General features: G+C 21.7%; 1 protein-coding gene across 2 annotated transcripts in view; it reads left to right on the top strand.

Annotated features, from left to right (window-relative positions):
* The window catches only part of LOC117172628 (F-box/WD repeat-containing protein 9-like), a 46,006-nt gene extending 32,806 nt beyond the window's left edge, over positions 1 to 13,200 (top strand). For both annotated transcript variants that reach the window (XM_033360730.1, XM_033360729.1), the window contains exons 6-7: positions 4,355 to 4,630; positions 12,955 to 13,200. In XM_033360730.1, coding sequence (XP_033216621.1) covers positions 4,355 to 4,630; positions 12,955 to 13,044 — 366 coding nt within the window. In that variant the 3' untranslated portion in view covers positions 13,045 to 13,200. The remainder of the gene's footprint in view (positions 1 to 4,354; positions 4,631 to 12,954) is intronic.
* The last annotated feature ends 2,866 nt before the right edge of the window (positions 13,201 to 16,066 follow it).

Here is a 16,066-nt window from a genome sequence, read left to right as displayed (position 1 = left end):
TAAAACAGTGGAATTTTCAGTCAAAGAGATAATTTTTTAAATCATGTGAATAGTTGAATCGTTAAACAAAAGAGATTAATTAAAAAAAAAAAATTTCTACAAAAGTTAAAAAAATGTATTTCATCCAAATTGACAAATTTTCGAAAAAATAGTGAAAATTTTAACCAAAATAGTTGAATTTTCAACAAAATAGTTCAATTTTCTACGAAAGAGATGAATTTTTAACTCCTAGGACTAAAAATATTTCAATTTTAAATAAAAAAAAACATTGAATTATACCAAAATTGATAAATGAAAAAAAAAATAGTAAAATTTTGCACCAAAATTGTTCAATATTCAACAAAATAGTTCAATTCTCTACGAAAGAAATGAGTTTTTAACTCATAGGACTAAAAAATATTTGAATTTTAAATCCATAACATTGAATTAAACAAAAATTGATACATTTTCAAAAAAATAGTTCAAATTTTTATCAAGATAATTAAATTTTTAAACAAAAATAAAGAATTTCCAGCGAAAAAGTTAATATTGAACCAAATAATTGAAATTTCAACCAAAATAGTTGAATTTTTATGGCAAGTTTTCAATAAAATAGTGGAAATTTCCACAAAATAGTTCGACTTTCAATCAAAGAGATGAGTTTTTAACTCATACGAAAAAAATTTAATTTTAAATTAAAAAGAAAGCATTGAATTAAAACAAAATTAACAAATTTGCGATATGATGAAATTTAGTTGAATTTTCAAGCCCAGAAAGACTAATTTCCTACAGAAACAATTGAATTTTTAATATTTTCAGTTCAAATATTTTCCAATATTTTAAGTTTAAGTAAAAAACTTTTATTTATTTAAAATTGAAAAATTTTCGAAAAAATAAGGCAAATTTTTACCAAAAGGGTTCAATTTTCAACAAAATAGTTCAATTTTCTACGAAAGAGATGAGTTTCTAACTCATAGGACTAAAAAAGATTTCAATTTCAAATAAAAGCATTGAATTAAAAAAAAGTGATAGATTTCTAAAACAATAGTTACAATTTTTACCAAGATAATTAAATTTTTAAACAAAAATCAAGAATTTTCAACGAAACAGTTCATTTTATACCACATAATTTAAATTTCAACAAAGTAGTTCAATTTTCAATCAAAGAGATGAGTTTTTAACTCATATGAAAAACAATGTAATTTTAAATTAAAAACAAAACAGTTAGATTTTTAAACACAACTTATGGATTCTTGACGAAAAATGTAATAATTTAGGTTTTAAATAAACAGGTTTTTAATTTTTAATAAAAGAATTGGCCAATTTTCAACAAAATAGTGGAAATTTCAACTAAAATAGTGGAATTTTCAGTCAAAGAGATTATTTTTAATGCATATGAATAGTTGAATCGTCAAACAAAAGAGATGAATTAAAAAACAAAAGTTTCTACAAAAAAATTGAATTTTTAACCCGATAAATATGAAATTTCAAAAGAAAGGTTATTTTTCTACCAAATTTAGTTAAATTTTCAAGTCCAAAAATACTAATTTTCTATAAAAACAGTGGCATTTCTAATATTTTCAATTATAAATTAAAAAACATTGAATTAAACCAAAATTGATAAATTTTCTGAAAGTTAGTTGAAAATTTTTAACAAGATAATTAAATTTTTAAACAAAAATAAAGAATTTCCAACGAAACATTTAATTTTATACAAAATAATTGAAATTTCAACCAAAATAGTTGAATTTTTAACAAAATAGTTCAATTTCCCACGAAGGAGATGAGTTTTTAACTCATAGGACTAAAAAAGATTTTAATTTCAAATAAAAAACATTAAATTAGACCAAAATTGATACATTTTTATTCTAAAGTAAAGAATTTTTAACGAAACATTTAATTTCAAACCAAATAATTGAATTTTCAACAAAAATATTTGAATTTTCAACAAAATGAAAATCAAAATTTATAAATTTTCAATAAAAAAGTTAAAATTTCAACCAAGATAATTAAATTTTTTAACTAAAATTAAGAATTTTCAGAGAAACAGTTAATCTCAAACCAAATAATTAAAATTTCAACGAAAATAGTTGAATTTTTAACAAAACAGTTAAATTTTCAACTAAGGAAATAAATACTCAACTCATGTGAACTAAAAAAATATTTTAATTTTAAATTAAAACACATTAAATTCAACCAAAATATTATTTTATGAGTCCGTACGAGTTATTTTTCTATCAAATTTAGTTGAATTTTCAAGTCCAAAAAGACCAATTTTCTGCAGAAAAAGTTGAATTTTTAATATTTTCAGTTGAAATGTTTTAGAATATTTCAAGCTTAAATAAAAAAATTGTATTCAATCACAATTCACAATTTTTTGAAAGAGATGAGTTTGTTAACTAATAGGACTAAAAAAGATTTCAATTTTAAATTTAAAAAACATTGAATTAAACCAAAATTAACACATTTTCAAAAAAATATAAAAAATTTTTACCGAGATAATTAAATTTTTAAACAAAAATAAAGAATTTCCAACGAAACAGTTAATTTTAAACCAAATAATTGAAATTTTAACCAAAATAGTTAAATTTTCAACAAAATAGTTCAATTTTATACGAAAGAGATAAGTTTTTAACTCATAGGACTAAAAAAGATTTTAATTTCAAATTGAGAAAACATTAAATTAAACCAAAATTGATAAATTTTCAATAAAAAAGTTAAAATTTCAACCAAGATAATTACATTTTTAAACTAAAACGAAGAATTTCCAACGAAAAAGTTAATTTGAAACGAAATAATTGAAATTTCAACAAAATAGTACAATTTTCAATGAAAGGGATGAGTTTTTAATTCCTATGACAAAATTTAATTTTAAGTTTAAAAAAAAGCATTGAATTAAATCGAATTTGACATATTTTCAATATGATTTATCTTCTCATATGATGATTCTTTTCAAAAAATAAATTTTCAACAAAGTATTTCAGTTATCGACAATACAGTTAGATTTTCAAACAAAACGTATGGATTCTCGATCGAAAAATCTGATAATTTAGGGTTTAAATAAACAAGATTTTAATTTTTAATAACAAAACAATTTAACCAGAATTGACGAATTCTCAATAAAATAGTGGAAATTTCAGCCAAAATAGTCGAATTTTCAGCCAAAGAGATGATTTTTCAACTCATATGAATAGTTGAATCTTCAAACAAAAGATATGAATTCAAAAACGAAAATTTGTACAAAACAATTGAATTTTTAACCCGAAAATATGAATTTTCAGAAGAAAGTTTTTTTTTATCCAAATTTAGTTGAATTTTCAAGCCCAAAAAGACTAATTTTCTACAGAAACAGCTGAATTTTTAATATTTTCAGTGTAAATATTTTAGAATACATTAAGTTTAAATTTTTTTAAAAACTTATTTAATCAAAATTGAAAAATTTTCCAAAAACTAGTGAAAATTTTAACCAAAATAGTTGAATTTTCAACAAAATAATTGAATTTTCAAAAAAATAGTTCAATTTTCTACGAAAGAGTCGAGTTTTTAACTAAGGGACTAAAAAGGATTTCAATTTTAAATAAAAAGCATTGAATTAAACTAAAATTAAACACAAATTTTGGTAAAACAATTGAATTTTCAACCCGAAAATATGATTTTTCAACAGAAAAGTAATTTTTCTACCAAATAGATGAATTTTTAATCAAATTATTAAATTTTTCATTCTAAAAAGACTAATTTTCTACAAAAATAGTTGAATTTTTAATATTTTTTGTTTAAATTCGTTTTTTTAATTAGTTTTAACTGCAAATTTAACTGTTCTAGTTTAGGTTGAAAAATGCTCTTTTTCAGTTTAAACTTTAACTATTTAGATTAAAATTCATATTTTGGCAGAAAAATAATCTTCTTGGTTGAAAAATCATCTTTTCAGGTCAAAAATTCAGCTATTTGTTTAAAAAATCTAAATATTTTGTTGTAAATCGAACTATTTCCTCAAAATCGTATTTTCTGATTAAAAACGAAACTATTTTCTTAAAAATTCGTCTTGTTGGATCAAAAATTTATATTTTATGGTAGGAAAGTCGTCTTTCTTGTTTGAAAATTGATCCTCTTGGCTGAAAATGAACTTTTTTAATTGAAAATTTAGCTTTGCGGGTTAAAAATTTAAGTACCCTCTAAAAAAATGGTCTTTTTGTTTTGAAAATTCAACTATTTGGTTAAAATTGCAACTAATAAAGTTTTTTATCTACAATTTACGTCTTACAAAATCTTTTTTTCCTACTATTAGAATCCGCTACTTAAAAAGAAGTAGTTTTTTTTCGGCCCATTTTAATTTATATGAGAGAAGAGAGTGTGAAATTTAATGTTTTTTTTTCAGCTTTCCAAAAATTCTTTTCCAATGAGTTTGTGTTTGAAAAAGGATATTGTCTATGTGGGAGACACAACCGCGAAAATACACATTTTGGATCCAAAGAAGGATTTTGAACCAGTCAAGTGTTACAAAACTGAACATTTAAAAGGAATCACGGGCGTTCATTGTTCTGCTGGTTGCCTTATCACCAGTTCCTTGGATAAGACTGTGCGGATTTCGAGTCCTACTGATCCTCCGCAACCTTTGACTACCTTGACTTGTGGTTACGGTGAAATTGCAAGTGTAAGTAATGTTTATTTAATAATTATTTATGAAATATAATGATTTAATTCATCAGATCGTTTGAATTTTTCTAAAAATCTACCTGATGTCTTTGTGAAATATTTGATGTGTCTGTGAAATTTTCTTAATCTTTCCGAAACCTTTGCCAAATATTTGAGAAATCATTGAAATCTTTGTCGAATATTTGAAATATTTGTGAAATTTTTCAAATCTTTGAAAAATTATTCAAGTCTTATCTTTTACATTTATCGAAAATCTTTGCAAACTTTATCGAACATTTTATGGAGGTTTAATAATATTTTTGAAATTATTGAAATCTTTAAACTATTCCTGAAATCTTTGAGAAATCATTGAAATTCTTGTACATTATTTAAAATACTATTGAATTTTTTGACATCTTTGGGAAATTATTGAATTCTTTGAAATTTTTTGTAATCTATCGTGACCTATTATTAAACCATCTAAATTTTTTTAGAAACATTTGAAATCTTTGTGAAATATTTTTGAAATATTTGATAATATCTGTGAAATTGTTTAAATCTTTGAAATCATCCTGAAATCTTTTGAAATATTCGAAATATTTGTTTAAACATTTGTGAAATCTTTTGAATCTTTCTGGAATCTTTGGAAATCTTTGCGAAATATTTAAACTTTTTTATAAATATTTAATAATATTTTTGAAATTATTGAAATCTGTTAATTTTATCCGAAATCTTTGAAAATTATTTGAATTATTTAGGAAATCCTTGAGATCTTTATAAAATATTAAAAATATTTTTTAAATATTTTGCAAATTATTGAAATCTTTGGGAAATTATTAAAATCTTTCTGACCTGTTTTTAAACTATCCGAATTTTTTTCAGAAACATTTGAAATCTTTGTGAAATATTTTTTTAATATTTGATAATATCTGTGAAATTCTTTTAATCTTTACAAAAGATTGGAAATCTTTGTAAAGCATTTAAAATCTTTGGGAAATCCTTGAGAATTTTATAAAAAAATTTCAAATATTTTAAAAATATTTTCTAAATGGTTGAAATCTTTGGGAAATTATTAAAGTCTTTTTGACCTATTTTTAAACTATCCGAATTTTTTTAGAAACATTTGAAATCTTTGTGAAATATTTTTTAAATATTTGATAACATCTGTGAGATTGTTTAAATCTTTGCGAAGTCTTTGAAATCTTTCTGGTATCTTTGGAAATCTTTGTGAAATATTTAAACTTTTTATAAACATTTGATCATATCTTTGAAATGATTGAAATCTTTAGAAAATATTGGAAATCTTTGTGGAGCATTTGAAATCTTTGGGAAATCCTTAAGATGTTCATAAAATAATACAAATATTTTTTAAATAGTTCAAATCTTTGGGAAATTATTAAAGTCTTTTTTTTAAACTATCCGAATTTTTTGAAAAACATTTGAAATCTTTGTGAAATATTTTTGAAATATTCGACAATACTTTTGAAATTGTTTAAATCTTTACTAAATCTTTGAAATCTTTCTGAAATCTTTGGAAATCTTCGAAATATTTTTTAAACATTTGTGAACTCATTGAAATATTTCTGGAATATTTGGAAATCTTTTCGAAATATTTAAACTTTTTTAGAAATATTTGATAATATTTCTAAAATGATCAAAATCTTTTAATTCTATCTGAAATCTTTACAAAATATTGGAAATATTTGAGAATTATTTTTAATCTTTGGGAAATCCTTGAGATCTTTATAAAATATTAAAAATATTTTTGAAATATTTGGTATATTTTTAAATGTTTGGTATATTTTTTGAATGGTTGAAATTTTCTGCCAAAAAGGACTCGTTTACAACAAAGTTCATGAATTTTCGTCTAAGAAAAATATAATTTCAACCAAAATTAGAAAAGTTGAAATGTTAGAAAAATAAATGTTGAAAAAAAATTTCAACACAATAGTTTTTTTTATCAAAAAAACTTAGTTTTTAAACAAAAATAGAAGAATTAATTTTTTATTTTAAACAATTAATTTTTCAACAAAAAAATTAATTCTCAAGAAAATAATACAATCTTAAACCTAAAAGATACACTTTCGACCAAAAAACTACAGTTTCAATAGAATATATAAATTTTTAACTAAAAAAGATAAATTTACAAACAAAAACTAGAATAGTTCATTTTGCAGTTAGAAAAGTAAATTTTAAACAACAACAAAAAACGAGTTTTCAGAGAAATGAATTAATTTTTAACGAAGGATATATATATTTTAAGCGAAGATGGAATAGTTATATTTTCAGTTGAAAAAAAATTCATTTTCAACTAAAAAGAAACGAATTTGCAGACAAGGAAATTCATTCCTATTTATGCTGTTTAATTTTCAACAAAAAATGTAGATTTTCTATTTAAAAAACGACTTTTTAACCAAAAAAAAATTTTCAACCAAATTAATTCTTAAAAAAAATAATATAAAATATTTAAAAGATTATTAAAATTGTTGACATCTTCGGAAAATAATTGAATTCTGTGAAATCTTTTTAATTTATCAGAAATCTTAGCGGAACCTTTCAAATGTTTGTGATGTCTTTGGGAAATCATTGAAATCTTTGTGAAATCATTTAATTATATCCGAAATCTTCACAAAATATTTGAAATCTTTGAGATCTTTATAAAAATATTTAAAATATTTTTTAAATGGTTGAATCTTTCTGAAATTTTTCTAGAATATTTGGAAATCTTTGCGAAATATTTAAACCTTTTTATAAATTTTTATTAATATTTTTTAAATTATTGAAATGTTTGGGAAATTATTAAAGTCTTTGTGACCTAATAATAAAATATCTGATTTAAAAAAAAAAAACATTTGAAATCTTTGTGAAATATGGGAAATATTTTTGAAATATTTGATAATCTCTATGAAATTGTTTAAATCTTTGCGAAATCTTTGAAATCATTGTGAAATCTTTCTGAAATCTTTGGAAATTTTCGATAAATTTGGTAATATTTGTAAAAATTATTGAAACCTTTGTGAAATCTTTGAAAAATTATTAAAGTCTTTGTTAAATTTTTTTAATCTATCCGAAATCTTTGCCAAATTTTTTTAACCTATGGGAAATCATTCTAATCTTTGTGAAATCTTTAAGAAATATTCGAAATATTTGTGAGATATTTAATAATATTTTTGAAACTATTTGGTAATATTTCGGTGAAATTATTAAAATCTTTGAAATCTTTGTAAAATCTTTTAAATCTATCAAAAATCTTTATGAAATATTTGAAATCTTTTATATCTTTAGAAATTCATTGAAATCTTTGTGAAATCTTTTAAATCTATCCGAAATCTTAGCAAAACTTTAAAAATCATCTTTAAGAAATCATTATAATCTTTGTGAAATCTTTTCTAAATATTTCAAATACTTTATAAATATTCGACAATATTTTTGAAATGATTGAAATCTTTAGGAAATCATTGAAATCTTTTGAAGTCTTTTAAATCTGCCCGAAAACCTTACGAAATATTTTAAATCTTTGAAATGTTTTTGGAAAATCATTAAAATCCTTATAAAGTATTTAAAATATTTTTAAAATATTTTTTTAATTGTCGAAATCTTTGGGAAATCATTTGAAGTCTTTGTAAACTATTTTTGAACTATCCGAATTTTTTGTGAAACATTTTAAATCTTTGTGAAATCTTGAGAAAATCATTGAAATATTTCTGGAATATGCGAAATATTTGATAATATTTGTGAAATTGTTCAAATTTTTGCAAAATATTTCAAATCTTCGGAAACATTCGAAATATTTTTTAACCGTTTGTAGAATTATTGAAATAGTTAGGAAATTATTTATGCCTTTGTGAAATATTTAAACCTATCCGAAATATTTGCAAAATATTGGAAATCTTTTTGAAATGCTTAGAAAATCATTGAAATCTTTAAGATATTTTCGAAATTTTTGGTAAAATTTGTAAAAATGATTCAATCCTCTGTGAAATCTTTGAAAAACCATTGAAGTCTTTGTTAAATCTTTTAAATCTATCTAAAATATTTGCAACATTTTTTTAACCTATGGGAAATCATTCGAATCTTTGTGAAATTTTTAAGAAGGCCTTGCAAAATATTTGAAACCTTTGATATCTTTGGGAAATCATTGAAATCTTTGCGAAGAAATCTTTAAAATTTTGGAAATATTTAATTGAAATTATTGAAATCTTTGGAAATCCAGTGATATTTTTGTCAAATCTTTTTAATCTTTCCAAAATCTTTGAAATCATTGAAATCATTATAAAATATTTAAAAGAGAATTGAAATTGTTGACATCAAGGGGAAATCATTGAATTCGTTGAAATCTTTTAAATCTATCCGAAATCTTAGCGAAACCATTCAAAACTTTGTAATATCTTTGGAAAATCATTTTAATCTTTGTGAAATTTTCAGAAATCTTTGCGAAATATTTCGCATACTTCATAAATATTTGATAATATTTTTGAAATGATTGAAATCTTCAGGAAATCGTTGAAATCTTTGTGAAGTCTTTCAAATCTATCCGAAATATTTACGGAATATTTTTAATCTTTATAAAGTTTTTGAAATCTTTGTAAAATATGTTTAGTATTTTTTAAATTTTTGGTATATTTTTTAAATTGTTGAAATCAGTGGGAAATGATTGAAGTCTTTATGAACTATTCTCAAACTATCCGAATTTTTTGTAAAACATTTGAAATCTTTAGAAAATTATTTAAATCGTTGGGAAATCATTTAAGCCTTTGTGAAATATTTAAATCTATCCGAAATCTTCGCGAAATATTTGAAATCTTTGTCAAATGCTTAGAAAATAATTGAAATCTTTGTGAAATCTTTGGAAGCCTTTGAAATATTTTTGAAACTTTTTGTAGAATTTGTAAAAATGCTTGAAACCTTTTTGAAATCTCTGAAAAATCATTGAAGTCTTTGTAAAATCTTTTAAATCTATCCAAAGTCTTTGCAACATTTTTTTAACCTATGGGAAATCATTCCAATCTTTGTGAAATCTCTAAGAAATCTTTGAAATATTTTTGAGTTATTTGGTAATATTTGTTTGAAATCAAAGAAATCTTTGAAATCGTTGCGAAATATTTGAAACTTTTGATATCTTTGGGAAATCATTGAAATCTTTCTGGAAATCTTTGCGAAGAAATCTTTGAATTTTTGGAAATATTTAATAAAATTTTGATGAAAGTATTGAAATCTTTGTAAAATATTTTGAGTGTATATGAAATATTTGTGAAATATTTGAAATCTTTTATATCTTTGGAAAATCATTGAAATCTTTGTGAAATCTTTTAAATCCATCCAAAATCTTAGGGAAAACTTTTAAATATTTCTGATATCTTTAGGAAATCATTACAATCTTTGTGAAACCTTTGAAAATATTTGCAAAATACATCAAATATTTTATAAATATTTGATAATATTTTTTAAATTATTGAAATCTTTAGGAAATCTTTGAAATCTTTGTGAAGTCTTTGAAATCTTTGAGAACTTTTTGAAATGCTTATAAAATTATTTAAATCTTTGTAAAATCTTTCAATATCTTTAAAAAATGTTTAAACATTTCTGAAATTATTGAAATCAGCAAATTATTCATGCCTCTGTGAAATCTTTTTAATTTATCCGAAATCTTCTTAATATTCTTGAGATGTTTGGTAATATTTTTGAAATTATTGAAATCTTTGAAATCTATCCGAAATCTTTGCGAAACATTTCAAATTTATGTAAAAATTGTCTGAAATCTTTAGAAATCTGCGAAATATTAAAAATATTTTTTAAACATTTTTGAATATTTGTAAAATTGTTAAAATTTTTATGAAATATTTGGTAAATAATTAAAGCCTTGTAAGATCTTTTAAGTATATCTGAAATTTTTGCAAAATATTTGAAAACTCTGAAATATTTGAGAAATCATTGAAAGTTTTGTCAAATCTTTGTAAAATCTTTGTCAATTATTTCAAAATCTTTGAAATATTTATGAAATATTTGGTAATATTTGTGAAATTATTATTATTATTTATTATTTATCGTTCATTTATTAGTATTTATGTACCATTTGTATTTAGTAAAATATGCATTTCAAACGCAAATTTATTAATTTATTTATAACAAAAAAATGTATTTTTAACAAAATACTTGAATTTACAACAAAATAATTAAATTTTTAACATAATCGTTGGATTTTAACTATACAAAAAAAAGACTTTTAAAACGAGAAAGACGAATATTAAACAAATGGAGATTTTTCACTCAAGAAAGAAAGAAAAGTTTATCTAAGGGACCTCACTTTTAGGTGTGAATTTTATTATTTGGTTCAAAATTTAACATTTTTCTTGAAAGTATGTCCTTTTTGGTTGCAAATCCAATTGTTTTGTTAAAAATTCGTCTTTTTGGATTAACAATTTTTTAGATAAAAACTTTTTTTTCTTAAAAATTTGTCTTTTTGATTTAAAAGTTCATATTTTTTAGTATAAGTATAAAACGACAACTGTTTTGTTGAAAATTAAAACTATTTCCTAGAAAATTTACTTTTTGTTTAAAATTCCTATTTTTAAATCTTTTTGAAAGAAAACTTAACTCTTTTTTTTTTTTTGATGAAAATTTGTCTTTTTGATTTAAAAATTCACCTGTTTTAATAGAATTTTCATTTTTCATTGGCATAAATGCAAATTTTTGGTTAAAAAATGTAACAATCTTGTTCAAAATTCCAACTTTTTGGGATAAAAATTTGACTATTTAGCAGAAAATAAACTTATTTTAAATAATTCTTATCCTGTTCTTTAAAATTAAACTGGAAACTTCTTTGGATAAAAATTTTTCTATTTTTCAAAATATTTTTAAGTTCATCTGCATTAGGAGAAATTTCATCTTTCTTGACTACAAATTCAACTGTTCGGTTGAAAATTCAACCTCTTTTTTTTTAAGTATGTCTTTTTGGATTTTAAAATTCACCTTCTTTATCAGAAATTGCGCCTTTCTTGGATCAAAAAGCAACTGTTTGGTTGAAAATTTAACAATTTTGTTAAAAATTCATATTTTTTGTTTGAAAATTCTGCTGTTTTGTTGAAAATGTAATTATTTCGTAGAAAATTTATTTTTTGTTTAAATTAAATATTTTTGTGTTGAAAATATAACTGAAATCTTTTCTGGATGAAAATTCAACTTCTGTTTGAATTTTTTTTTATTATTGAAAATTTATTTATTTTAAGAGAAATTGTATTTTTCTTCGATAAAAATGCAACTCTTTAGTTTAAATTTTAATTTTGGTTTAAAATTTATATTTTTCAGTTGAAAAATGAACTGAAATATTCTCTGTATGACAGTGTAATTTAAAAAAAAATTGTGGTTTGTTATTAAAAATTCATCTGTTTTAGTATAAATTTCATCTTTCCTGAATACAAATGCAACTATTTCGTAGAGAATTAAACTATTTTGTTAAAAATTCATAGTTTTTGATTGCAAAAAATTCGTCTTTTTGGTTTGAAAATTCAGTTTTTATAAACTTATTTCTTGTTTAAAAATTCATACTTTGATAGTGAACTATCAACTGAAATCTTTTTTAACAGAAAATTCAATTACTTTTTTGAAAATTTATCTTTTTGATTTAAAAATCTATCTGTTTTAATAGAAATAACTTTTTTTTATGAAAAAGCAACTTTTTGAATAAATTTTTTCTTGGAAATTTATATTTTTTGTGGAAAATTTATCTCATTGGTCAAAATTTTAACTATTAAAAAAAATTTTTAATTGATAATTCAACTACTTGGGTAAAACTTAAATAATATTGTAAATATGTATTTTTTGTTTCTTGTCGGATGAAAATTTAACTGTTTAGTCGAAAAGCCTTTTTTTTGTTTAAAATTAATTTTTTACCTGAAAATTCAACTATTCCATTTTTTAACATTGATCTTTTTTAGTTGAAAATTCTCATTTTTTAGTAACAAAAATAATAATTCTCTTGGTTTGAAATTTCATGTTTGTTGGTTACAAATGCATCAGTTTCGTGGAAAATTAATTTTTTTGCTGGAAAATTATATTTTAGTTTGAAAATTAAATTTTTTTAAAGAAAATTCTTTATTTGGAGTGAAAAAATTTTTATTTGTTGAAAATTCGCCTTTTTATGTTTAAATTTTTTTTTATTTTAATTTTTTTTATTGAAATATAAACTTTGACACTTTTTTGTCGGGAATTTATCGTTTACGGATGAAAATTGAACTATTATATTAAAAATCTAGCCTATAAACCGTTACGTAATTTAAGGACGGCCCCTAAGATATTTTTGATAAGAGATTTTATTTAATTATAGTTTTTTTTAAATTTATGTAGATTGACTACTTAAACGAGGTTCTTGCTGTTTCGGGAACGGACGCTATCGAGATCTGGAGACCCAAACGCAAAACCGAATGCACTTTGTGATACTGTTAAGTATAAGAGACATAATATTTTAATAATTTTAACTGGAAACCAACTTTATATAATTCTTATCAAATGACTATTTTAAGTATACATATTAATAAGGTGGAAATTGATTTGAGATTAATTTAATACGTACCGAATAAAGAATTTCTTATCTAACCTCTTTTAATTATTTATGACCATGTCTTATGTATTTTAAATAAATTAAATTATTTTTAACTAGGATAATATGTAAAATGATGATATTTAATAAATATGCGAACAAAACTAAGCCAGTTCTCTCTCTTAATTCGTGAATGTTTCATCAAATATTTTATTTTAAAACAGCCATCCTTTTTTCTAGCAGTTAACAGGGTTTTTTTTAACTTCTTATTTGAAATAAGAAACTGAGACAAATATTTCTTAGGCTTTCTAAATTGTGTACCTAATCGGGAAACTGAGAAAAGCCAGGAAATTTTTTTCACCTAAAAAAACGGGAAAATGTTGTTTTTTTTTTAATTCAAAGATAGAAAGATTTAGTTAAGGAAATTCTAAAATAAGTAATTTTCGGTTAAAGGTTTCTGCTTGGAACATTTTTAATTTAAAGCGTTTGAAATTGAAAAATTTCGAATTTCTTGAATCCAGATTTGGTGTTTTAATTTTTTTTCAAATTGCAAGCCTTAACAGATCGACATTTTCAATTCGAAAAAGTTTCAATTCGATTTATTTTAAATTTATTTAAAGAATTCATATTTTCTAGAAACTTTCCCTTTTTCTCGTTTTTTCCGCTTAAATGCGAAATGAAGAAAATCCGAATTTTTCTTTGTTGAAAGTTTTTTTTTTTAATTCGCCAATTTAGTTGAAAATTTAATTATTTTATTTACCATTATAGTTGAAAATGCACTTATATTTTTAGTTTTAAAATTCATCAGTTTTTATAGAAATTTCTTTTTTTTGTTGATAAAAATATAAATATTTGGTTAAAAATTAATTACCATCGGTTGAGATTCAACTATTTTTTTGTAAATTCATCCTTTTTGGTTCAATTCATTTTTTAAATTTAAGATTAAAATCTTTTCTTGTTTAAAATATCGACTAATATATTTTATTAAATTCATCTTTTTTGGTTGAAAATTTAACTCTTTTATTACAATCTCATCGTTATTTGATAGAAAGTTGATCCTTGTAACTTAAAAAATAGCTCTTTTATAGTTGCAAATTATTATTTGAAAAATATGATTTGGTGAAAAATTCATCTCTCTTGGTTAAAAATGAACGTTTTTGGAGAAAATTTAAATATCTTCAAATATATTCAAATATATTCGGGAAACCGGGAAATAACAGTGCATTTTTTTTACCGGGAATTTTACAAATTTTTAGAAGAAAAATCTGTCCACGTTCGATTTTAACAGTTTTTTAATAATTAGTGGAATTTTTATGTTTTTTAATTATGCTATTATTGAGCTTACAATGCGTAATTCAACATTTTTTTTACTTTAAACATTTTTTTCATTTTGCATTTTTATTTCTAAGCTTACATTTTTAATTCAAAGAATTTTTAAACGCTTTCTCAAAGACTTGAACAAAAAAAAAAATCCTTTGATGTTGAAAATTTTGGATAAAAAACATTTTTATTTAATAAGTAAATACATCTTTTTTAATTTATCTGTACTTTAAGTAATAAAAAGTGAACAAAAACGATTTTAAACCAGTTCAAAATTTAAGAATTTTCAGATTTTAACGTTAAAACTTAAACGGTTTCAATTTTAAAGTCTTAGTCATTAAACAAATGTGAATGTATGAATGAAAGTTTATAAATTATTTTCAACTTAAAAATAACTTTATAATAATATATTCTTAATTAAAGGATTTTATTTAATCTAAAATATTGATTTAGTCTACAATATTCAATTTTAATCCACTAAATTTGAAATTATCAATTAAAAAAAAAAGATTAATTATTAAATATTTAGCAATATTTAAATTTTTATTTAAGACAAGTAAATTGAAACCAAATATTTAAAAGTAAAGAATCTTTAACTGAATTATTTGACATAGAAAATCTGGAATCGCTAAAATTTCTAAGAACCTTTAAACTCAGAACGTTACAATTTTAATGGTTGTATTTGAAAAATGCTTAATTTGTAAATGCAATTTAAAAATTTTGATATATAATTTACAAATGAACATTTGTAGAAAAAATTTGAGTAATTTTAAGAGATATTTAGGAGTTAAAAAAAAATTGGAAATTATCATGCAAATTTTAGAAAGTTATCTTCAAATCTTCTAGAATCTTTTTTGAAAATTTTGTTTAAATCCTTGAAAAAATTTGTAAATATTCCCTTAAAATAATTTTTCAAAGTGAAAAGTTATTTTTAATTTTCCTAGAAATCTTAAGAAAATGCTTTTATTCTTTTGAAGCCTGTCACTATTCTTGAAAAGAATCTAATTTTTTGTTTAGAATCTGCGAAAATCTACATTTTGTTTTATGTTAGTCTATCAATTCAAGATATTTTCTAAAATTTGCAGGATTTCCTGAAAATTTTAGAAAAACTTCAATTCATTTTGACAGATATTTCAAAGTTCTGAAAAAATTCCAAAATAATTTTTAATTTAAAACCAATTTAAAACAACTTCTAGATTTCTCAAAATTTTGAAATAAAATTTTGAAACTTTCCAAGGATGTTTAAACTATTTAAAAAGAAAATAATTGAATTTCTAATTTAAGAAGTGTTCAGTTAAAAATTTTTCAATTTTTCAATATTTAATGTTTCTGGCTTAAAATTCCTTAAAATTATATAATTTTGAAAATTTTAAAGTTCATTGATTGATTTTTTAATTTAGAGCATTGAAAATGATAACGTGGGTTTATATTTTTTATATTGAAAAATGTTAGTAACTTCAATTTTATAATTTTCATTATTATTATTATTATTTATCAGCATTTGGAACTCGAAAGTTCATTGCCTCATCTACCCGAGACCGCCACGCGTCTCTATCCTGTGCATCATCCAGCCACTCATTATAATCATATCCTAGTTCT

Source organism: Belonocnema kinseyi, chromosome 5 (genome assembly GCF_010883055.1).
Source record: "Belonocnema kinseyi isolate 2016_QV_RU_SX_M_011 chromosome 5, B_treatae_v1, whole genome shotgun sequence".
NCBI classification, from domain to species: Eukaryota; Metazoa; Arthropoda; class Insecta; order Hymenoptera; family Cynipidae; genus Belonocnema; species Belonocnema kinseyi.
This window is presented reverse-complemented; position numbering and strand designations above follow the sequence as displayed.